At 35.2% G+C, this 21,593-nt stretch overlaps 2 protein-coding genes and 1 long non-coding RNA gene across 6 annotated transcripts in view; 1 reads left to right on the top strand and 2 right to left on the bottom strand.

Annotated features, from left to right (window-relative positions):
* CREBRF (CREB3 regulatory factor) overlaps positions 1-21,566 on the top strand; it is a 52,280-nt gene extending 30,714 nt beyond the window's left edge. For all 4 annotated transcript variants that reach the window (XM_046000321.1, XM_046000320.1, XM_046000323.1 and 1 more), the window contains 4 exons: positions 1,439-1,628; positions 3,482-3,555; positions 8,548-8,670; positions 17,443-21,566. In XM_046000321.1, the coding sequence (XP_045856277.1) occupies positions 1,439-1,628; positions 3,482-3,555; positions 8,548-8,670; positions 17,443-17,558 (503 nt within the window). In that variant the 3' untranslated portion in view covers positions 17,559-21,566. The remainder of the gene's footprint in view (positions 1-1,438; positions 1,629-3,481; positions 3,556-8,547; positions 8,671-17,442) is intronic.
* Positions 1-21,593, bottom strand: part of LOC123938712 — a 27,894-nt gene continuing 6,301 nt past the window's right edge. The window contains exons 2-3 of the long non-coding RNA XR_006817764.1: positions 507-565; positions 1-358 (exon numbers count right to left, since the gene is read on the bottom strand). This is a non-coding gene — a long non-coding RNA (uncharacterized LOC123938712). The remainder of the gene's footprint in view (positions 359-506; positions 566-21,593) is intronic.
* On the bottom strand, positions 14,121-14,539 carry LOC123938711 (60S ribosomal protein L39-like). Its single transcript, XM_046000325.1, has one exon. It carries the CDS (start codon positions 14,522-14,524, stop codon positions 14,369-14,371), a length of 156 nt encoding a protein of 51 aa, XP_045856281.1. The 5' UTR covers positions 14,525-14,539; the 3' UTR covers positions 14,121-14,368.

Raw genomic sequence — 21,593 nt, 5'->3', positions numbered from 1 at the left:
CATTTCGTGTCACTAATACAGAGATCATAAACCATAATGTTTACTGTCCATGTACCTACATACTCAGCCTTTACTAGTGAAGTGGAGAGGGGAACAGGAGAGCTGCTGTATTAGCTATCTCTGCAGAGATACTCACAAATAGCATTTACCGGTAGTGAGAGCCATCACCTAAACAGGGAGGAAGCTCTGTGCAGAAATGAATTCTGGTCACTTCCTATTCTACTTACCCTGCCCAGGAAGGGACCAGGAAACTGCTGATTGATTCCTGACCTGCCACAGTTGCTATAGACCAAATGGGTTGGGGAGGAAGAGAATGGGCTGCAGCATCTTTCTCTTCCGTTCTTGTCTAGTCTCCAGGCTGAAATGTAAATAGGGAGATTGGAATCAAATGGTGATGGGAAGAAGAGGAAACAGAGGAAAGGTAATAATTGTAGAGAAAAGAAATGGAGAGAGAAGAGTTGAATGGTAGGAGTTGGGAGAAGCTTATAATCTTAGGCGAAGTTTACCTCGGAAGATGTAATTAAGTAGAATTTCTTCTTTTATTTTGTATGATCCAAAATCTATACTGAAAGGGCGGAGAGCACTAGTAAGTTTGGCACTCAGTGAACAGTTTTAGTAATCTCTCATGCTACAGATGTAAGTTGCTAAGCAATTTTGTTTTGACACAGGAATTATATCAGAAGTGTATTTGTGCCTCATTTCGACTGGCACTCAGTCTGTACTGTACTGTTCTAAGTGAATAGACCTAGTTTTGGCCTTCACATTAGTTTTCTACAAGAAATGAAAAGACAGGTCCAGTAAATGGTAGGTAGCACATGGCCAGTATGAGGAAAATTGTTTGGTATATTGTAGTTCAGAAGGCCAGGCCATCTCTCTTGCCTTCAGTGATAGGGCAAGACCCCCAAGTCTTCTGTAATGTTATTTATCAAACTAACCAAGGAAGAGCTTTCACAAAAGGCAATACTTACTTGTTGGCCTTTTGAATCCAGCACCAGAGTATATGTCTGGGAAATTTTCAGTCGTAGCATCAAAACATCTTGGTTTGAGTAAAATCTGTTTCTTTTCTGGGTGTATGTTCTACCCTTGCCCTGATTTTTGGGTGCAGTGAACTTGTACTCCAGTCCCGAGGTTTGTGATGCTTATTACCACTATGCATGTAATTAAGATTCTGTCATACCAGGGCTAGAAACTTTAAGGTGGAGAAGGACTTGGCAGGGACTGGAGCTGTGCCATATTTCCCTAATTTCTTAGAGGCACAGGTGGGAAGGAGAGGAGGCTAGCCCTTTTAGCATATCGTGCTGAGACTTCTGAAACATGCCAAGACTTCTAAAAAAGAAAAAAGAGGGAAGGGTGAAATGTGGTTTTAAAATATGTCTGTAGAATATGTCTTTGGTAAAATAAAATGATCTAATTTAAACTTCTTTTAAACCACCTGTAGGAAAATACGCAGTAAAGAAATCACGGAGAACTGACGTAGAAGACCTGACTCCAAATCCTAAAAAACTACTCCAGATAGGCAATGAACTACGGAAACTGAATAAGGTGATTAGTGATCTGACTCCAGTCAGTGAGCTACCCTTAACAGCCCGGCCAAGGTCAAGGAAGGAAAAAAATAAGCTCGCTTCCAGGTAACTGCTAATCATGTTCACCTGTGTAAATAAAGTCTTGGTGGTGATGTTTTAGACTTTCAGTGAGCTTTTATAGATGACCGTCAACCATTTGTTCAGAAATATGCTTTTATAAATATTATAATGAGAATATTATAATTTTTCCTTTGAAAATAAAAGATGGTATTTATGCTTTGTTTATGCTTCATAATACCAGAAGATGGTGTTCTGCTTTTAAAGGGGAGAGGTGAATGGACTCAAGTGCATTGTATTATAAAAATGTAAAAATTTAATCATAGTTTTTCTTTGTTTTATGGTAAGTCATTTTTTTAATTGGGGTATGATTTACTTGAAGTAAAATGTATGCCTTTTAATGTACACTTTTATGGTTTTTTTTTTTTTAATTTTTTTTTTTTAAGATTTTTATTTATTTATTTGACAGACAGAGATCATAGGTAGTCACAGAGGCAGGCAGAGAGAGAGGAGGAAGCAGGCTCCCTGCTGAGCAGAGAGCCCGATGTGGGGCTCGATCCCAGGACCCTGGGATCATGACCTGAGCCGAAGGCAGAGGCTTTAACCCACTGAGCCACCCAGGTGCCCCTTTTATGGGGTTTTTAAAAAAGATTTACTTAGAGAGTGAGTGCAAGTAGGGGGAGGGGCAGAGGGAGCGGGAGAGAGAGAATCCCAAGCAGACTCCAAGTTGAGCATTGGAGCACAATGTGGGGCCTGATACAACCCTGAAATTATGACCTAAGGGAAAACCAAGAGTCTGTTGCTTAACCACCTGAGCCGCCCAGGCTTGTCTGTGGTACACTTCTTTGGGTTTTGACAAACATATCCAATCATATAAACACCACCACAATCACCAGTAATCATCCATTAAAAAAATTTCCTCATGCCTCCCTGTAAAGGAAACTCCTTCTGTCACCCCTCATCCCTCCAATCACTGATCTGTTTTCTGTCCCCACAGTTTTGCCTTTTCTAGAATTTCATACAGATGGAATCCTATGATATGTAGCCTTTTGACTCTGGCTTCTTTGATCTAACATGATGCATTTGAGATTCATGTTTATCCATATTGTTGAGTAATAGTTTGTTCCTTTTTATTGCTGAATAGTATTCCTTTGTAGGGATATACTACAGTGTGTCCATTCACCAATTGAAGGATATTGGGCCGGCTTCCACTTTTTGTCAGTTATGAATAAAGCCACCATAAACATTCACTTACAGGTGTTTGTGTGAACATAAATTTGCAGTTCTCTTGGGTAAATACCCAAGAGTATATGTTTAACTTTATAAGAAATTGCCAAAGTATCTATTTCTGAAGTAATAATGTAAAATTTTTTAAAAATCACTGTTTTTCAAAGTAGCAGCATGTGGTATTTTTTTTTTTAATATTTTATTTATTTGACAGAGAGAAATTACAACTAGGCAGAGAGGCAGGCAGAGAGAGAGGAGGAAGCAGGCTCCCCGCGGAGCAGAGAGCCCGACGTGGGGCTCGATCCCAGGACCCTGGGATCATGACCCGAGCCGAAGGCAGAGGCTTTAACCCACTGAGCCACCCAGGCGCCCCGCATGTGGTATTTTAAATCCCAATTAGCAACATGTGATGGTTCCACTTACTTTACATTCTCTTGGTATTGCCAGTTTTTGTTGTTTACTTTAGTGTATTTGTCATTATTTTTGGACATGTGCTAAAATTTTCAAAAATTATTTATATTGTGTGGTTTTTGGAAACTGAGTTCCTTGATATAAACATCAGTAGGCAGTGATTTCTGGTTGTTATTAGAAAATGTTTGACAGCAGCAAAAAGAAGTATATTCTGAATGTTCACTTAAAAAAAGAAGTGAACTAATTGCTCCTTCCTTTCACAGGGCTTGTCGATTAAAGAAAAAAGCCCAGTATGAAGCTAATAAAGTGAAATTATGGGGCCTCAACACAGAATATGGTAAACCTAAACTTTTAAGAATTTGATTAATCTCCTATTACTTTGCCGACCATTCTCTTTTTCTTTGGTTTTGTTATTTGCCTTGTATCCTGCCAAGTTTTAGGCCAACCTCCTTTTTGTTCATTCATTCAGTAAGTTATGTACTCATTCTTATTCATTCATGTTCTCCTTTTAGTGAGTGTCTGTATCTGTGGCTCTCCATGCCAGATCTCCTCTCTCTCCTGAAGAGCTTGTCTACTTGTGACCACAATAATCTCCTACTTCATTTTACAATTATGTTGCTGTCTTAGCCAGTTTTAGTGACTAGTGTTTATTTTAATCTCTGAGTGGATAATTTAGATGTGTATTTTACAAATTTGACTGCTTGTTAGAATCATCTGTGTACATGCTAAAGTACAGATTTCTAGGCTTCTCCCCAGATCCAATGAATTGGGATCTGTGCAAGTAGAACTCAAGAGTCCATATTTTTAACACTACCCCCATATTACACTTAGGCAACTATCTTAGCACTTATTTGGTAACTGTTGGTTTAGCTTGGTACCGCCCAGTCTTTCACAACAGGGCACGTGTCAAAATTATCATCTCTGAGGTATCTTGGAATCTATCAGAGTAGGCTGCTCATGGAAAGGGAGGCCCCTATGGGCTGAGAGGATTAGCATCTCAAACACCTGGAACCCTTTTACCGTACACTAGAGGTTTGGAAAGCTCTCCTTTTGATCTTCTGTAATAAGAACCACCTTTCCTTTCCTCCTCACTCTCTTACTAATCCTTAAGCCTGGTGTCATTAGAGTTCGTATGTTCTTTTGCCTCTAAAATTGTCTTCTTCACTGTATAGCTCTTGGGCTAAGTTGTATCTGAAAGTGGATGAGTGGTAAAATGGTAAGTTACTATTTGTTTCCAGAGTAACTTACTCTGGCACATAGGTGCTCAGTAAACTTTGTGCAGTTTTCTTAATTTGTATCTTGATTATCTTGTTTCCATTTGTGAGGGCAGAAAGAGGATTTCCTATTGTGAAGTCTACAACTTGTGAAATGAGCTGATGGTTTTATATATTAATGGCCACTCAGGAACTCTCATCAGGTAAATGAATTAGGTAAAACAATAGTTGGTTTGTTGGAAAGGAAATCTACCCATTTTCATATTATTCTTTCTTGCTGTTGAAGCGTTCTGACCTTGAGCTCTGTGAGTATATATACACATAATGATTACAGTATCATATGCATTCATATTCTCTTTTAGAACCAGATGACTTGGGCTCCAGGGAGATGTGATGGGCCATTGGGAGCCTTCTGGGTTTGTGTTTCCTTGGACAGTTGTAGGCATCTATATGTGTTTTGTTCAGTTAACGTATTTATCCATAATTATGTATATATGTATATCCATAATTATAGTCAGATATTTTTGCATTTGTCTTCTGATGCACGGCCCCCCACACATGCTTTGGTCTGTGATGTAAATATATTCTGGGTTAGGGAACACCTGGGAAGTTGGTAACGGCCAGGAGTATGTGTGTTTCTGGATGTGTTGTTCTATCTCAAATTGAGTTATGGTAGCTGTCTTAAATTTTTCTTGTTTCTAAAGCTGACTTAAAGCATCTTATATTTTCATGTAGAAAAAGGCCCATCTTTAAAAGGTACCATTTTCTTCTCAATTAGCATGAAGGAGGAGAGGCTCTTAACATTCATTTCTTTCTCTTCCACTTCTGTTTTACTAGCCTCTCTTCTCCAGTTTCTGGGAAAGAACAGCCAGCCTTAACTATTGATTTAGAAGTCATTTCAGAACCTATGAGATGCTCTTGTGCAGTTTGCCATGTGTAGTTTGAAAAATCTTCCTAGAGTTTCTAGTACATTTCTCAAGAGAATGGTGCCCTCGATTCCTTGAAATATCTGTCAGATGGTCTGTTATTGTTTTGTGGAACACTTATTATCCACTACCCGCCTATTAACCTAAGTTTCTGGAATTTGTAACTCACAAGTCAGTGACATTTGAAAAAGAATTTGGAATTTGGTAACTGTAGGGTTGTGAACTTTATATTTTGCCAGGTGAAGACATTAAAAAGAACATCATCTACAACTACTATAATTTCATACAAGGAAGGATGTTTTAGCACTAAAAAATTGAGACAAATAATCTCAGAATGAAATAAACTTTATGATAAATTTACTTCATTATCCTTATCCTTTTTATTTATTTATATTCTGAAGGTCTTAGTTACTCTGCATTATATGTTTTGTTCTACATAGAATTAAGCACAACATGATACCCTGCCTTTCTAACCCCTTTATTTTAGGATTAAACAGTTTGTATCCCTTAAGATGTTAAAATGGAATTTACCGGGCATTTAGAGGGTGAAGGATTAACAATATGTAAACACAGGAGTTAATGAATTCATCATCGTTTCTGCTAAAGATTAAGTGCCCAAGTAAATACAAAAGACCACACTGAGAAGGGACATCCCTAAGACATCCCCAATTGGAAAATGAACCAAGTCATGGAAAACTGGGGTAACCCAAGAGCTACCAAAGAGCAAAAATTTTTAATTCTTGTGAATTCCAGTTTGCCAGGCTTTCCTTTTATATTTCATAGTTTTAGTGTTCTTAAAAACTTTGCCAACTCCAAAATGCAAATACTTTTTTGTATGTTTTCTCCCAGAATTCATATAGTTTTAGGTTTTACATTTAGGTTTATGATCCATTTTAGGTTAATTTTTATTTATGGTATGGGTTGAGAATTCATGTTCATTTTTTTCCGATATGACTATCCAGTTGATCAAACACCATTCATTAAAAAGACCTTCCTTTTCCTGTTCAGTCGTTTTTTCACCTTTGTCAAATTATTTGACCCTAAACATATGAGTCTACTTCTGGACTCTGTATTCTGTTCCACTGATCATTTGTCTACCTTTATGTGGGTACAAACTGTTTTGATTACTGTAGTTTTACAGTAAATCTTAAGTCAGGTAAGTATAAGTTCTTGTTAATCCTACAGTTTTGTTTTTTCAAAGTTGCATTGGCTATGTTAGGTCATTTACACGACCATATACATTTTGGAATCACTTTTTACAAAAAAGCTTACTGAAATTTTGATTGGGATTGCTTTCAATCTATAGATCAATTTGGAGAGAATTGTCATTTTAACAAAATGTAGTCTTCTGATCCATGAACTTGGTATTTCTTTACATTTGTTAATTCACCTTTAATTTCTCTGTGCCTTGTTTTATAGTTTTCAGTGTAGGATGCTTAACATCTTTTGCTAGATCTATTCCTGGGCATTTTATAATTTTTGGTGCACTATAATTGGAATTATTTTTGAAATTTTATTTTTAAACTTTGCTAATATATAAAATGGATTTTTGCATATTATTATCATATCCCGTTATCTTGTTAAATTTATTTATTAGTTCCAGTGGTAGGTATATAGATGTCCTATGATTTTCTGTTTAAGCAGTCATCATCTGCAAATAGGGATGGCTTTATTTCTTTTCTGATATTAATGCCTTTGCAAACAAGGCAATCACCATGTCCGTCCAATGTCCTAGATATTACAATAAGGCAAGAAAAATAAATCAGTCTTGGGTGTGGGGAACCTTTCACCTTAAAGTATGATGTTGACAGTAGGCTTTTTTGTAAGATGAGATGCACTTTATCACTTTAAGTTCTCCCTTTTTTTTTTTTTGGTAGTTTCATTTATCACAAATGGGTGTTGAATATTGTCATATAATCCTTTTTGCATCTGTTGGAGCAGTCATGTTCTCCTTTATTTGGGTAATATATCACATATTTACCTCTTAATATGGTAAATTACATTAACTGATTTTTGAATATTAAACCAACCTTGCATTCTTGGAATAAACTCTACTTGGTTGTGATACATTGTCCTTTTTATATTAGAGTCTATTAAAAATATTATATAAGATTTTGTTCTAAAACATTAAGTTGGATTTTGTGTTAATATTTTGTTAAGGATTTGTGTATCTGTATTCAAGAGGGATATTGGTCTATGATTTTCTTTTTTTTTGTAATGTTTTTGTCAGGTTTTAATATTTGGGCTATTTTGACCTTACAAAGTGAACTGAGCCATGATCTTTCCTCCTCTTTTTTGAAAAGTTTAATAAGATCAGTTTTATTTCTTCATGTATATTTGATACAATTTTCCATTAAAACCCTTCTTTTAGGAATATTTTTGGATAAATTAATTCCTTTACTTGAAATAAGCTGTTCATATTTTTCCTTTCTTCTTGTGTCAGTTTTTTAAGTTGCATTTTCAAGGAATGTGACCATTTTTACCAAGTTGTTTAATTTGTTGACATAGCATTTTCTTATTATCTTTTCAATATCTCTAGATTCTTAAGTGATAACCCCTTTTTCATTCCAGATATAGGTGATCAATCTATTTAGCTAGGGATGGGGGATGGGAGTGAATATCAATTTTGTTGCTCTTTTTAGGGAACCACTTTTGGCTTTGTTAACTTTCTCTGTTGTATATTTCTGCTGTTTTATTGATTTCTGCTCTTTATGATTTACCTCTTTCTATTTACGTTTGGTTAACTCTCTTCTAACTGGGGATAGTTTTTAAAGTTTTGTCTTTGGAGGACTTGAAGGACTTCATTTGATTTATTTAGTAAATATTTACTAAGATCCTATGATTCAGTATACAGGCACTATTATAGTTCTTAAAGCCATGAAAACAATTAAGTTGCTTACAGGATAGTAGACATTGATACATGTCTACAGTGTGTCATCAAAACCGGCACATCATTTGAAATTTGTTTCTTTGGATAAAAAAAAGCTTATAACTGAACTCTACATCTAAAACTAATGATGTACTATATGCTGGCTAATTGAATTTAAATTTTAAAACAGCTTATAACCATCACTGCTTAATATTTTCTTACAAGTTTTCCATTTTTAACTGAATAACTGTTATTACAGAATAAAAAGAAAATTCTTCCATATTAGTGGCATGTTCCAAGTGTCTTGTTCTGTCTTCCAGATAATTTATTATTTGTAATCAACTCCATCAAGCAAGAGATTGTAAACCGAGTACAGAGTCCAAGAGAGGAGAGAGGACCCAACATGGGGCAGAAGCTTGAAATGCTCATTAAGGATACTCTTGGTAAGAATATTGGATGAATTCCCAACAGTAACATGTGGTGTAAGGTACATGATTTAAGGAGATATTAAACATTCTTTTAAGGAGAAACTCAAATGTTCTTAATTGTAGTTATTCTTCTTTACAAGTTGTTTTGTCTTTTGAGATTTTGCATTCATAAACATGTATTGCTGGTTATCCCGATTTGTTATTTAGACTTCATCACTGGACTGTTTTTATACTTAAGAAAGATGAACTTCTAGCAGCTTTAACCTTTTATGGGAAAAATAAAGAACCCTGAGCTGTCAAGCCTGCAATTTATATTTTGGTAGAGGTTTTTACCTATATGTTTTACTCAGTAATACAGTTCGCAGGGTTCTAATAAACTTAATTATCTGTTTTTTCCCTGAATAGATTATATAACATGAGGAGGACCAGAGGCAGAGTACTACCTGACAGGGAAGGGAGAGGTAGCTAATACAGGAGAACTCTAGAGGTGCAAGAGCGTAGTTGCCATAAGAGCAGATCACCTTACAGATGAGTAGCATCCCAAGGACATCGTAGCATAATACAATCCTGAAAACCCTGAAGCATCATAAAACTGACTCAGCTGTTTTATGTATTTTTTGTTTAGCAATATGTATTGTAGGATTGTCTTTGAAAACTGGTTCTTATGTAGTCATTATGTAGAGTGGCAAACTTCAGTACCTGAGAATTTTCTTCATTTTTCTCCAGTATGCTGTGTATTGAATCGGATCACTTAAAGGAGTTAGAGCTTACATTTTAATAATTATTTAGTTTCTTACCTGAATTTTAGGGTAACAAACACTATAAATTGTTCTATTTTTTTTTAATTGTAAATATATTGGAATTTTTTTCATATTTCTGTTAGGACAATTTTTCTTCCAGTTACTATAAATTCATTCATCAAAGTTTCTCCAGTGCCTACTATATGCCAGGTGTTGGGGAATACAGGGATAAATAATAGAGATTTGATCACTACTCTTAGGAAGCTAGTCTAAAAATGGAAGACAAAGAATAACAGGGAAAAAAATAATGAATTGTGGCAATTGCTGTGAAGAAATCAAGATGTTTAGATGGACTAGAGTGAGCAGTAGTAGTTTATTTCTGTTTACACAGAAATACTTCTTACAGCTACCAAGATGATTGAATTTTCTTTAATAAAAAATAAATACACATTGAATGCTTCCATGCACTTATTAGTAAGTTTCTCATGTCTTTGCAGTTACTAGTTTAGCATTGTGTTCATACTGCATGTGAAATATTGTTTTTTTTTTTTTTTTAAGATTTTATTTATTTATTTGACAGACAGAGATCACAAGTAGGCAGAGAGGCAGGCAGAGAGAGGAGGAAGCAGGCTCCCTGCTGAGCAGAGAGCCCGATGCGGGACTCGATCCCAGGATCCTGGGATCATGACCTGAGCCGAAGGCAGATGCTTTAACCCACTGAGCCACCCAGGCGCCCCTATTCTGGTGTTTTTGAAGGGTAATTTAGAATCATTAGTAAAATTAGCAATGCATAAAGATTTTGACAAAACAGTTTAATGAATTGACAGCATTCATGTTTGAAGGCCAAAGGAGAAGATTTAAAGGAGAGATCAAGAGCCCGGAAAGGATTGCTTAAGTGTTAGGAAAGGATAAACAGCTGAAATTTATGGGTATTTACTAAGATCCAGTACCTCTCTGTCAAGGTTAGTTAGTTACCAACTTTCACAGCTCTGTGAAGGAGGTATTATTATTATTATTCTGATTTTACAAATGAGGAATTAGAAACACAGGAAGGTATTAAAGTAACTTGACATAAGTTATACAATCAATAAATGGCCGAACCAAGCATAGAAGTAAGTTGAGTTCCAGTGCTCTCACTGCCTCCACATACCATCACTTAGGCCTGTCATCTAACACCCATCTGTGTAATATTTGACCTGAGTAGTTCACATGTGGCCTAATCACTTCATCCAGTAGGCTTACTTGAGAATTTCTTTTTCTTGACATTCTTTGTAACATTTGACACTTTTGAGCATTTATCTTCATTATTGAAACATTTTATTTATTGTAAGGTACCTTAGATCTGCATGCCTTGTTTCCTGTCTTTTTACCAAAAAAAGGCTAAGTTTCTCCGTGGTTCCAGCAATAGCCACTGGTCTAAAAATTAAAATTGTGTTTTCAAAAAATAAAAGCTTGTTTATTGTAGTGGTTAAAATCAGAGTATTTGAAATCAGTTTTAGACTTAACTCTTGGCCCTGCCACTTACTACATTAGGACCCTAGGGAAATGACTTGACTTCCCTCAACCTCATTTTCTTCATCTGTGAAATATGAACAATGGGCGGATTAAATAGGAAGAGTGCATATAAACACTTAGCACCAGGCCAAGCACATAAGTTCTCAATACTCAGTATTAGTTGTTACCATATTACATCTTCACCACCTAGATTTTTTTAAAGAGTTTTGTTTCCACATTGTTCCTGTAATCCATCACTCATACTTTAGAAAATTGAAGATTTTGTTCTTGACAGAGCCAGTTAAAATTAGTCAAATGCTTAAGTAATATGTTCACAACATAGTATTAACTTGGTGATTATTTGTGATGTAATTCACTAACAAAATAAACACAATTTTTCTATTTCAGTATTCCAAATGGTGTGACATTTCAGTGATTATTTCTTTATATATATATGTATATAATATATACATAATATATATTATGTATATGTATATATACATGTATATGTGTATATATGTGTATGTATATATATGTATATGTATATACATACATATATACATATTTATATACATAAATTTTAAGATTTTATTTATTTATTTGACAGATCACAAGTAGGCAGAGAGGCGGGGCAGGGATGGGGGAAAGCAGGTTCCCCGCAGAGCAGACAGCCTGATGTGGGGCTCAATCCCAGGATCCTGAGATCATGACCTGGGCCAAAGGCAGAGGCTCAACCCACTGAGCCACCCAGGCGCTCCTCAGTGATTATTTCTTATCAGTAGTTAATTCTCTTTTGCTAAGCTTTGGGAAATGATTTTATAAATATAGTGACTAGGTAAGTTCATAGGATACTAAAATGAATTGAATATACAATTATATTTACAGAATGACTTTTTCAAAAGTGGAGTTGTAAATACATACCAAAATAGAGTACATACAGGGGCGCCTGGGTGGCTCAGTGGTTTGGGCCACTGCCTTCGGCTCAGGTCGTGGTCTCAGGGTCCTGGGATCGAGTCCCGCATCGGGCTCTCTGCTCGGCGGGGAGCCTGCTCCCCTCTCACTCTCTCTGCTTGCCTCTCTGCCTACTTGTGATCTCTCTCTGTCAAATAAATAAATAAAAATCTTTAAAAAAAAAATAGAGTACATACAAAATGAAACAAAACTAAGGACAGTATATTTATACAAAAAATTAACACTATGAAACATCAGAAGTCTATTTTGAACAAAACTGTCTTTACATGGAGAATAATCTTAGGCAGAGAGTAGTTCCTAAATATCAATACTTTCCTAAACAACCAGTTACTTTTTACCTTTACTTAGATTATTAATTCAGTACCCAAATAGGAAGTCCTGGTGAATTTGCTTTACTTTTTCTTCAAATGAATTGAGGCTATTTTATTTTATGTATTCTTTCAGTGCATTTCTATCTTTCATGTTCTTTAAAATCATTTTCAGTTCCTTTATTAGGTAGAGGGAGGAACTTAACTGTAAAAGATTATTTAATGGGGCACCTGGGTGGCTCAGTGGGTTAAGCCTCTGCTTTCGGCTCAGATCATGATCTCAGGGTCCTGGGATCGAGCCCTGCATCGGGCGCTCTGCTCAGCAGGGAGCCTGCTTCCCCCTCTCTCTCTGCCTGCCTCTCTGCCTGCTTATGATCTCTCACTGTCAAATAAATAATCTTTTTTAAAAAGATTATTTTTTTTTGTTTTTAAATGTAAAGACCTTGTATGTTGATAAGTTTGTATATTCCTTACATCCAAAAATTCAGTTTTACCAGATTCAAAATCCTTGACTTATATTTTCTTTCCTTATTTTAAATGATTTTCTGTTTTTCTTTTGGCATAAAATGTTGCTATTAAAAAGTTAGTAATTTCCCCACCCCCCAAAAAACCTAATAGTCGCCTTACTTTTTTCCCTTATAACTCATTTGCTATTTTTGCCAATGTCAATAGGATTTTTTCTTTTTCTTTCATTCCCAGTAATTTTAGTAAACTTTGTCTTGGGGTTGTTCATTTTAGTTGATGTTCTCATGTGTACACTGTGCTATTTTAATAGGTAGTTCAGATCTTTTTAGTATTTGATCTGTTTCCTTGCTGGGGTTTGTTTTTTTTTTGTTTGTTTGTTTTTTTTTTTAAGCTATGTGTGGACCGCACTACAGGGCTTGAACTCACGACCCTGAGATCAAGACCTGAGCTGAGATCAAGAGTTGGGTGCTTAACTGACTGACCCACCCAGGCACCCCTCCTTGCTTTGTTTTTGTTGTAGTTATTGTTGTTCAGGGACTTACTGTTTGTGGGTTGGATCTTTGCCTATCTTTAGTATCTTCTGAGGTAAGTTCACTTTTGGTTAATTTTTTTATGTCCCAATTTCTTTAAAGTTCTTTCTTCTTTGTACCCCTCTTTCTCTTAAAAGCATTATTGTTGTGTTTATTTGCTGCTCTTATGTTTCTTTGGTTTTGTCTTTTTTTTAATTATTTAAATTCAGTTTAACATGTACTGTATTATTAGTCTCAGTCATAGAATTTAGAGACACAACTGATGCATCAAGTGTCCTCCTTAATGCCCATCACCCACTTAGCCCATCCCCCCACCTGCCTCCCCTCCAGCAACCCTCACTTTGTTTCCTAGAGTTCAGGGTCTCTTATGCTTTGCCTTCCTCTGTATCTTTATCTTATTTTATTTTTCCTTCCCTTCCCCTATGTTCATCTGTTTTGTTTCTTAAATTCCACATATGAGTTGAAATCATATGGTATTTGTCTTTCTCTGACATTTTGCTTAGCATAATACTCTGTACTTCCATCCACACCGTTACAAATGGCAAGAGTTCATTATTTTTGATGGCTAAGTAATATTCCTGTGTGTGTGTGTGTGTGTGTGTGTGTGTGTGTGTGTCTCCCCACTACATCTTCTTTATCTATTTATTCATTCTTTTAGTTCATTTTGAAATTCATTGAGTTCTTTCTGAAATAATAATGGGTTGTAACCATTTGGTATATGTGCTGCCGAAGTGAGCACAGGTTGTAACCATTTGGGATAATAGTGGGATATGGGTGTTTATAGTCATATCTTTCAGGCACACTTTCATTGTAGGAGTCTTCTATCTTAAAATAACTTGTTTTTAAACATTTTTTTTTATCAATTTGAAAGAGAACATGAGCAGGGGTAGGAGCAGAGGGAGAGACTTCCTGCTGAGCAGGGAACCCAATACAGGCTCGATCTCAGGACCCTAAGATCATGATTGTGTCTTTGTTTTTTTGGTTTTTTGGTTTTTTTTTTTAAGCTGAAAGACCTCATGTTTATTACCAAACAAACCCACTGGTGCAGAGCTATAGTAAGAGAAAAATCTTTCCCTGCTAAATGATATCTATTGCCCAGGCAGAAAGGTGTTTACAGGATGACAGAATACAACACACGATCTTCAAGGAGCTTAATTAAATACGTGGTGCCAATTAGGTGTGTCATCGCGTGATGTGGGATGCCTTAGAGACCCAGCTTGATTCTCCTCCAGTGCCTCCTCTTGGAGTTGTACCTGATTTTATTACCAGTTTTCATCCGAATCCACTGGGGAAAGGGACGATTCTGCTTTTGTTTCTTGGCCAGGAACCGCTTGATCCTGAAAGTCTTGTGAGAAGACATGGTCAATAACAGTGAGCGGCACACAGCAGGATGATTGTGTCTTTGTTTTTTAATAGCCTCTGTATCAGTGGCTAGTGCTTCATTTTCATTTCTTGCTTTATGTCTACTGTGTTTGTCCTCACTTCTTTAATTGGTTAATTATAGGTCGTTTTACTTTCCCCCAAAGAACCCCCCTTGAATTCATCAGTTCTAATTTCTTCAGTTAGATGCTTCACTCACTTCTTTTTTATTCTTTGTTGTTCATTGATAATAATAAATACCTTGGAAATTTCTCCTTAGAGCTGCCTTAGCTATTTGTCATAAATTCTGATATGTCATATTTGGTTTCTAAATAATTTGGAATTTTAAGTTTGATTTATTCTGTGGCCCAAGAATTGATTGAGAGAGATTTAAAATTTTCCAGATGGTAGACATTATCATTTTCTAGTTTTGTTATTAACATCTCTCTTTTTTGCGATTCAGATTTTTTAGCTACCTAACATGGTTACATTTATTTACATTTGTTATGTTTATTACAACCTAATTAACCATTCTGTGGACATGTTTGTTTTATGTTTTATGTTAAGACTCCATTATATATTGATTAGGTAATCTTAGTTAGGTCTTTTTTTCCTTTTAATTTTTATAGAAGGTGTCCATTTACTCTATGTAAAACTGAGAAAGGTCCCTGCTAATGTGTTTCAGTTTTTTCTCATATTTTCTGTGGTTTTATTTGAATGATGGAGTGCTTGAATAGGATTCCTTACTGCTAGGTCTTCATTATGGATTATAATCTCTGTCATCATGAAGCATACTTCTTTGGTCTTGTTTATAACTTTTTCTCTGAATTCAGTTCTGTCTGATACTGCAATCACGAATCCAGATTTCTTATTATTTATATTTCCTTAGTACACCTTTACCTACCCTTTAATTTTCAGTCTTTCTGAATCACTTTATACTAGATACATCTCTTTTAAAAACATTCAAGTTGGGGCGCCTGGGTGGCTCAGTGGGTTAAAGCCTCTGTCATCGGCTCAGGTCATGATCCTAGGGTCCTGGGATGGAGCCCCTCATGGGGCTCTCTGCTCAGCAGGGAGCCTGCTTCCTCCTCTCTCTCTGCCCAACTCTCTGCCTGCTTGTGATCTCTGTCTGTCAAATAAATAAAATCTTAAAAAAAAAATTAGAACGACTGAAAAGTCCAGCGCTAACATACATAATCTTGGGTGGTTTCTTTAATGGAAAACTATGAAGTCATTCCAAATGTTAGAGAAGAACATTCAATGCCTGGAGAAATGTTTATAAGTCATTAAGTGAAATGTTTCAGAACACTAGACAGAATAAATCCCTATTTGTAAAAAGAATAAAATTTATTAAAAAACATTCAAGTTAAAATTTAATTTTGATAAGTATCGCATGAAATTCACTTCTGGATTTTTATACGTAGCATAAAGTTGGATTTTATTTATTAGACTGGGAGTTTTTCTTCAATAGGTGAGTTTAGGTCATTTTTTATTTATTGGTACATGTTTTAGTTTTGTCATCAAAAGATGTTGGGCTTTGTTCATATGGATTTTTCCTTTTTATGTCATTCACTGTATGATCCATTATTATAGTTGCAGTTTTTATGTGTTCTCTGATCATTTTTAAGCTCTTCATTTTTGACCTGTGAGTTGAATTTTTAACTAAAACATAACATGTATATTTAGTATTTTTCCCTTAACTTTCCATTTAAGACTTCAATCCTATAAGAAAAGTAGAAATGGTATATGAACGTCTACTTATCATTCAGCTAGATTCACCAGTTGTTAATATTTTACTACATTTGTTTTATTTTTGTCTGTATCTCCATGTTTTTATTCCTAAGTATTTGAAGGTAACTTCTAAACAAATTCGTCATCCCTAACTAGTTCAGCATGTGTTTCTCAAGAACAAGGGCATTTTCTTACTTGGGAATAATACCAGTATCACACCCAAGTATTTCAACACTATTATAATATCTGTATGGAGTCCATATTTAAACTTCCCCAGTTGTCTCAATAATGTCCTTTATAGCCTTTTTGTTTGTTTATTAAGGATCATGCATTGCATTTATTTATATCTTTTTGCCCTCTTTAATCTAGATCAGTCTATGAGCCCCCTTTTTTTTCCATGAAAAATTCAGGTAGTTGGTCTTATAAAATGTCCCAGCATTTGGGGTTGTCTGTTTCCTCCTGACTAGATGCAGTTAAATTTTCTTGGCAAGAATCATCATAGGTGATTATCACTTTCATTCCATCATTCAGGAGGTACATACTATCAAGTTTGTCCCATTATTGGTCATGCTGCATTTAATCACATGGCTCAGGGAGCATCAGTACTTTGTTTCTTACAGTATCTTTTGACTTCAGCTGTAGAAGGAAGAGGAAAAATTCAAATTACACTCTTTCCCACCTTTTCCCCCCTCTTCTCTTCCGCCTTTGTTTATTCATTCACTTTTCTTTAAAATGAAGAAAAGGAAACCTAGAAAACATACATCAAGTCAGTGTTTTCAGTTGTGTGGGTAAAGCCCACCCATGGGATGCACTGATGCTGGAGCAGTCGAAAGAGACTGGCTTACAGAACAGGGTGAACGTGGTCAGCTGGGGAACGATGCTTGTTGACAGCTCTGGGGTTTGGGTTTGGACTATTGTTTGGACTGTTGCTGCTTGTCATCTACCATGCTTTAAAATGTTGATTAACCATTCTTCATGCCTGGCTTGACCTTTCTAATCTAAAAATTGCAAGCTCTAATCTGGTGAGTAGAATTAATTTCTGGGTTGCAGTAGCGAGCCGCTGAATACTTGGCTGGGACCAGTATCAAGCTGGGGGCCACCCCGACCCTCAGATCTGCCTACTTCTCACCTTCCTTTTATGCCCTCTCCATTTCTGTGCTTAAGTGTGCTGCCTTTCTTTTTTCTCAGGTCTCCCAGTTGCGGGGCAAACCTCCGAATTTGTTAACCAAGTGTTAGAGAAGACTGCAGAAGGCAATCCCACTGGAGGCCTTGTAGGACTAAGGATACCAACGTCAAAAGTGTAATCAGCCTCATTGGACCGGTCAGAAATGTCTGTGTTTGTCACATTATTCATTGTAAATTTTCATTCTGTTTTGCATGTCAGTTTAGCATTATGTAAACATTTATGATTAGGTTACATTGTTTTAAGAACTAAGTAGCATAAGTGAAGCATGATCCAAAATACTTGATTATTGCATTTTCAGAGCATAAACCATGGTTAAAACTGCTACTGTCATCAGAATCGAAACTCAAACATTTAAGTAAATGTTTAGATACAGATTGCAAAAATCTGTTAAAGTAAAACGTTTGGGAGGAGACATTAGTAAAAGCCAAATATTGTGGCAGGTTTATGCTCTGAACCACACAAAAAAATTGAGGAAGCATTTTTTTAAACAGTCAGTTTAGATTGTTTTTAGAATTATTCCTTTTGTTCTAATTTTCCACAAACATTAATCTCACTTGTACATGGCACAACCCAGCCCTCATGCCCATGTGCCATATTAGAAGTTCATTTTCTGAGCTCAATATGGTATATATAAATATATATAAATATATATATATATAATGTCTGTGCAAGTAAGAAAAAAAGCATATTCTTTGTGCCTTGTATTTTGGGGAAACTATAAAACTGGTAATATTTTGTATGATGAAAACCCTAATGAGGAAACACAAGATATATAGATGGAAAAATTATGGGGTTTAAATGTTTTTTTTTGTTCCAACTCTTTTTCAAATTTTTTGAATGTATATAGGACTATGTTGAAATGTAGATATATGCCACAGAGTCTGTGTATTGTATAAAAAACAAAACAAAAAACAAACAAAAAAAAAGATGGCTCTAGAAAACTCATATTTCGGTACTTGACCGGAAGAAGACAAATACTTGCACATTATTGCGATTGTTTTATTTTTTGTACCAAAGACAAATGCAACTGATATGGCAAACTGCCAGTCTAAGTAAAGTTTTGCACAGCTTACATGATACTGTATGAATGTATGAAAAAAAGGAGAAAAAAAAAAAGAAAAATGAAAAGGTCAGGGTTAGGGATCTTACTGAACTGTGAATTTTATTTCTGTTTGGGTCCAATTATCTACAGAAGGAGCATCCACACACACAAATATTATTTTGCTGTTCCTCTAGTTCGCTTCCATAGTAGATAAGTTGGTGGCCATTTAGATGTCTGTAAGTCTTTTTATTTCTGCACTTAATTGTAGGAAATTTTAATATATTTCATTTTAGTAAGCTATTGGTAAAATAGTTTTTGACTTTGAAAATTAAAAGTTTATTTAGCTTATTGTAGTATACTTCCACCAAACAACCAAAATACAGATTATTTTTATTGTATTATGTATATATATATATGTAAAGAAAGAAAAAAGCTAAAAATATCTAATTCTTTAGTTGCCACTTTTCCAATTGATGTATTATTGTGCATGTAATATTTTCAAAGATCAACACAAGCTTAAAACAAAAACAAAAACGATTTATAGATTTTTATATTTTTGTACAGGTATTTTCAAACTAGCTTCTTCAACCTTACATGTGACTTATTCTTCTTCTATAGTTTCTAGAACCGAGAAATATTAACACATTTAGTTTTTAGGTGCTCTTTTTTGCTCACATCAAACAGCTTCATTAGTCAGTGTTTTAACTGTGTTAAAGCTTTACCTCTGATGAGAAATTTCTTGTGTCAAGGCAGCATTATAAACCTTCCCCACAGATCTTCCCATTCTGTCTCTCTTACTGTTTGATCCTCAAATATTGTGTTTTGAACTTTGAAAACTGGTGGCTTAAAAACTATACTTTAAAAAAGATCCTATCTAGCCAGAAAAAATACCAAAAATTTCAGACCTAGCTGCTGGGAAATTACCTGTTTCTCCAACTGTTTCTCCATTACCCCCTGGAGAATTTATTCCTTAATTATATTTTGTCTTTATAGTGTGTTTCCTTTTCTTCTACTTTATCCCTTCCCCCCCCCCCCCGCTCCCCTACTTGTAAGCCGTAGCATATGAAGCTATAGCTTATAAAGTTTGATTCTAAAACACAGTAACAACTGAACAATGTTGCTTATATGCTTCTTTGACATCATGAAAAGGAAACTTCTAGAAGGATTGTCTTAACACCTTAGCTGAACTGTGATGCACAAGATTTTCCTGTGTGCTTGGTGGAAATGTACCTGGTTAGTGTATTCATGCTCAACAGATGATAAGCTCAGAGCTAATGTAAGCTCATTGTTTAAGTTTTTCCTTTTTAGATGGGAGAAGGCAAAGCATAGGCTTATAAATTGGAAGTATATGAAGTTTTGACAGAGTGTGTTTAGTAAATTAAAACATGTTCCAAAATGTGGCAGTTTTGCAATCAGGGGAAAATCACTTCGTGATAGAGATTCAGCTGATGAGGTTTATAAAATTGCCCCTTTCTAGCTGCTCTGTTAGGAATTCTGGTTTTTGATACTTTTTTCCTGTCTGCAAACCAGAATTTGATTTTTTGGTCTTGCATTTCAAAAAAAAAAAAAAAAAGACTGAATCTGTTTAGTAGATTCCATATCCTTGCATTTCAGTGTTTTATATGTACTACTTAAGTTAAATAGTTAAAAGCTTTTAAATAGTTGAGCTTTTTAATGTTGACACTTTATTTTGTACCTATTTATATATGTATGTATATCTTAGAAAAGCACTTTGTTAAAAAAAATTGCATTTTATATGATTCCTGCCATTTGCTGCTAAATCTGGGCTGGTCAGAATGCTGCAGCGATACTTGATCTAAATAAAAACCTGGCAGTAAAATGTAGAGTGAAAGTTAAATCCTCTTGCTGTTTTAACTTTATCATAAAGATGACATAGGCAAGCTGTGCAGCTTTACATTTTAACCAGGGGACTCTGTGGCATTTAAAACCGTCTAGAAATGGTTGTACTTTAATGCCAGTAATAATCTGCTTCCTCTATTGTCATTAAAATATATACGTTTAGTGTATCACACAAACAAATCTTATAAGGGTAATGTAAAACCCCAACAATTGTACATGTTCTGTTTTTGAAAATTGTGGCATGTATTTTTGGGTGAAGATCATTAGAGAAGAGCTCTCTAAAGGTTTTCTGTGTTCATACATGGTATACAGATAGCTCATAATGAAGTCCAAAATCTTACTTTTAAGTGAAGGCATTGTGAATTCACCTCAAATAAACCCATTGTTCCAAAAGCAATTATAAACTTTGACTCTAGTACTACTATGATTGAAAAAAAAATACAAAAAACGTTCTTCCTCATTTCAGATACACTGGATTCTTTATAGAGTTTGTCTCCATATGAAAGCATGCTGTCCAGTCGTTCTTGTTAAGATCTTGTCTGAGTTTTGAATTGGGTGCCACACTTTTTCAGTCAATATGATTGCTTGTTCTACTGTACCATGTATGATTCTTGTCCTTTCCTATATCCTTCATGACAGATTATGATGTGGCTTTATATTGTGCCTTACTTGTACATTTAAACTTAACGTCTTCATTCCCTTCCACTTCCTATACCGTTCACTTTGACCTTTTTGGTAAGAGAATCAGAGCAATTATAAAAACATCATGAAGGATTTCAGATGGGTATGGTTTCCAATTCCCTCTCTTTATAGTTATTTTATATTTGTATGAAAGACCAGTTTTGAATGGTCTTTAAACCAGAGAGGGAAAGACTTGGAGTCATTTCACTACATCCCTTGTTTCTGACTTTCATGAATTTGTCCGACATCTTCTTTCTGATGCTTGACTTGATTTGCTTCTTAGCAATAGTCTGCATTTAAAGAAAGGTGTGTTCAGTCCATCAGCTTGAAATTGACTATTTCATCTTTCCAGAATTTTTTAGGAGAAGAATACCCGTTTTGTTTGTTTTATAAAACAGATGACAAGTCTCTTTAAAAGAAACAGAAGTACAGTACTTTTGAAATACAATGCTGTTAGTTTGGATTTCTTTTTTTATATATAATATTCATACAATTATCTGATGTTTGCCTTCATTAATAAAGCTGTTAGTTTATTCACCAAAATGTCAAGAATGGATGTGCTTTTCTTTA

This window comes from Meles meles, chromosome 3, assembly GCF_922984935.1.
Source record: "Meles meles chromosome 3, mMelMel3.1 paternal haplotype, whole genome shotgun sequence".
Classification (NCBI taxonomy): domain Eukaryota; kingdom Metazoa; phylum Chordata; class Mammalia; order Carnivora; family Mustelidae; genus Meles; species Meles meles.
This window is presented reverse-complemented; position numbering and strand designations above follow the sequence as displayed.

Excerpts from the sequence above, each read along its gene's own strand:
- LOC123938711 (XM_046000325.1), bottom strand. The coding sequence starts at position 14,524 with ATGTCTTCTCACAAGACTTTCAGGATCAAGCGGTTCCTGGCCAAGAAA.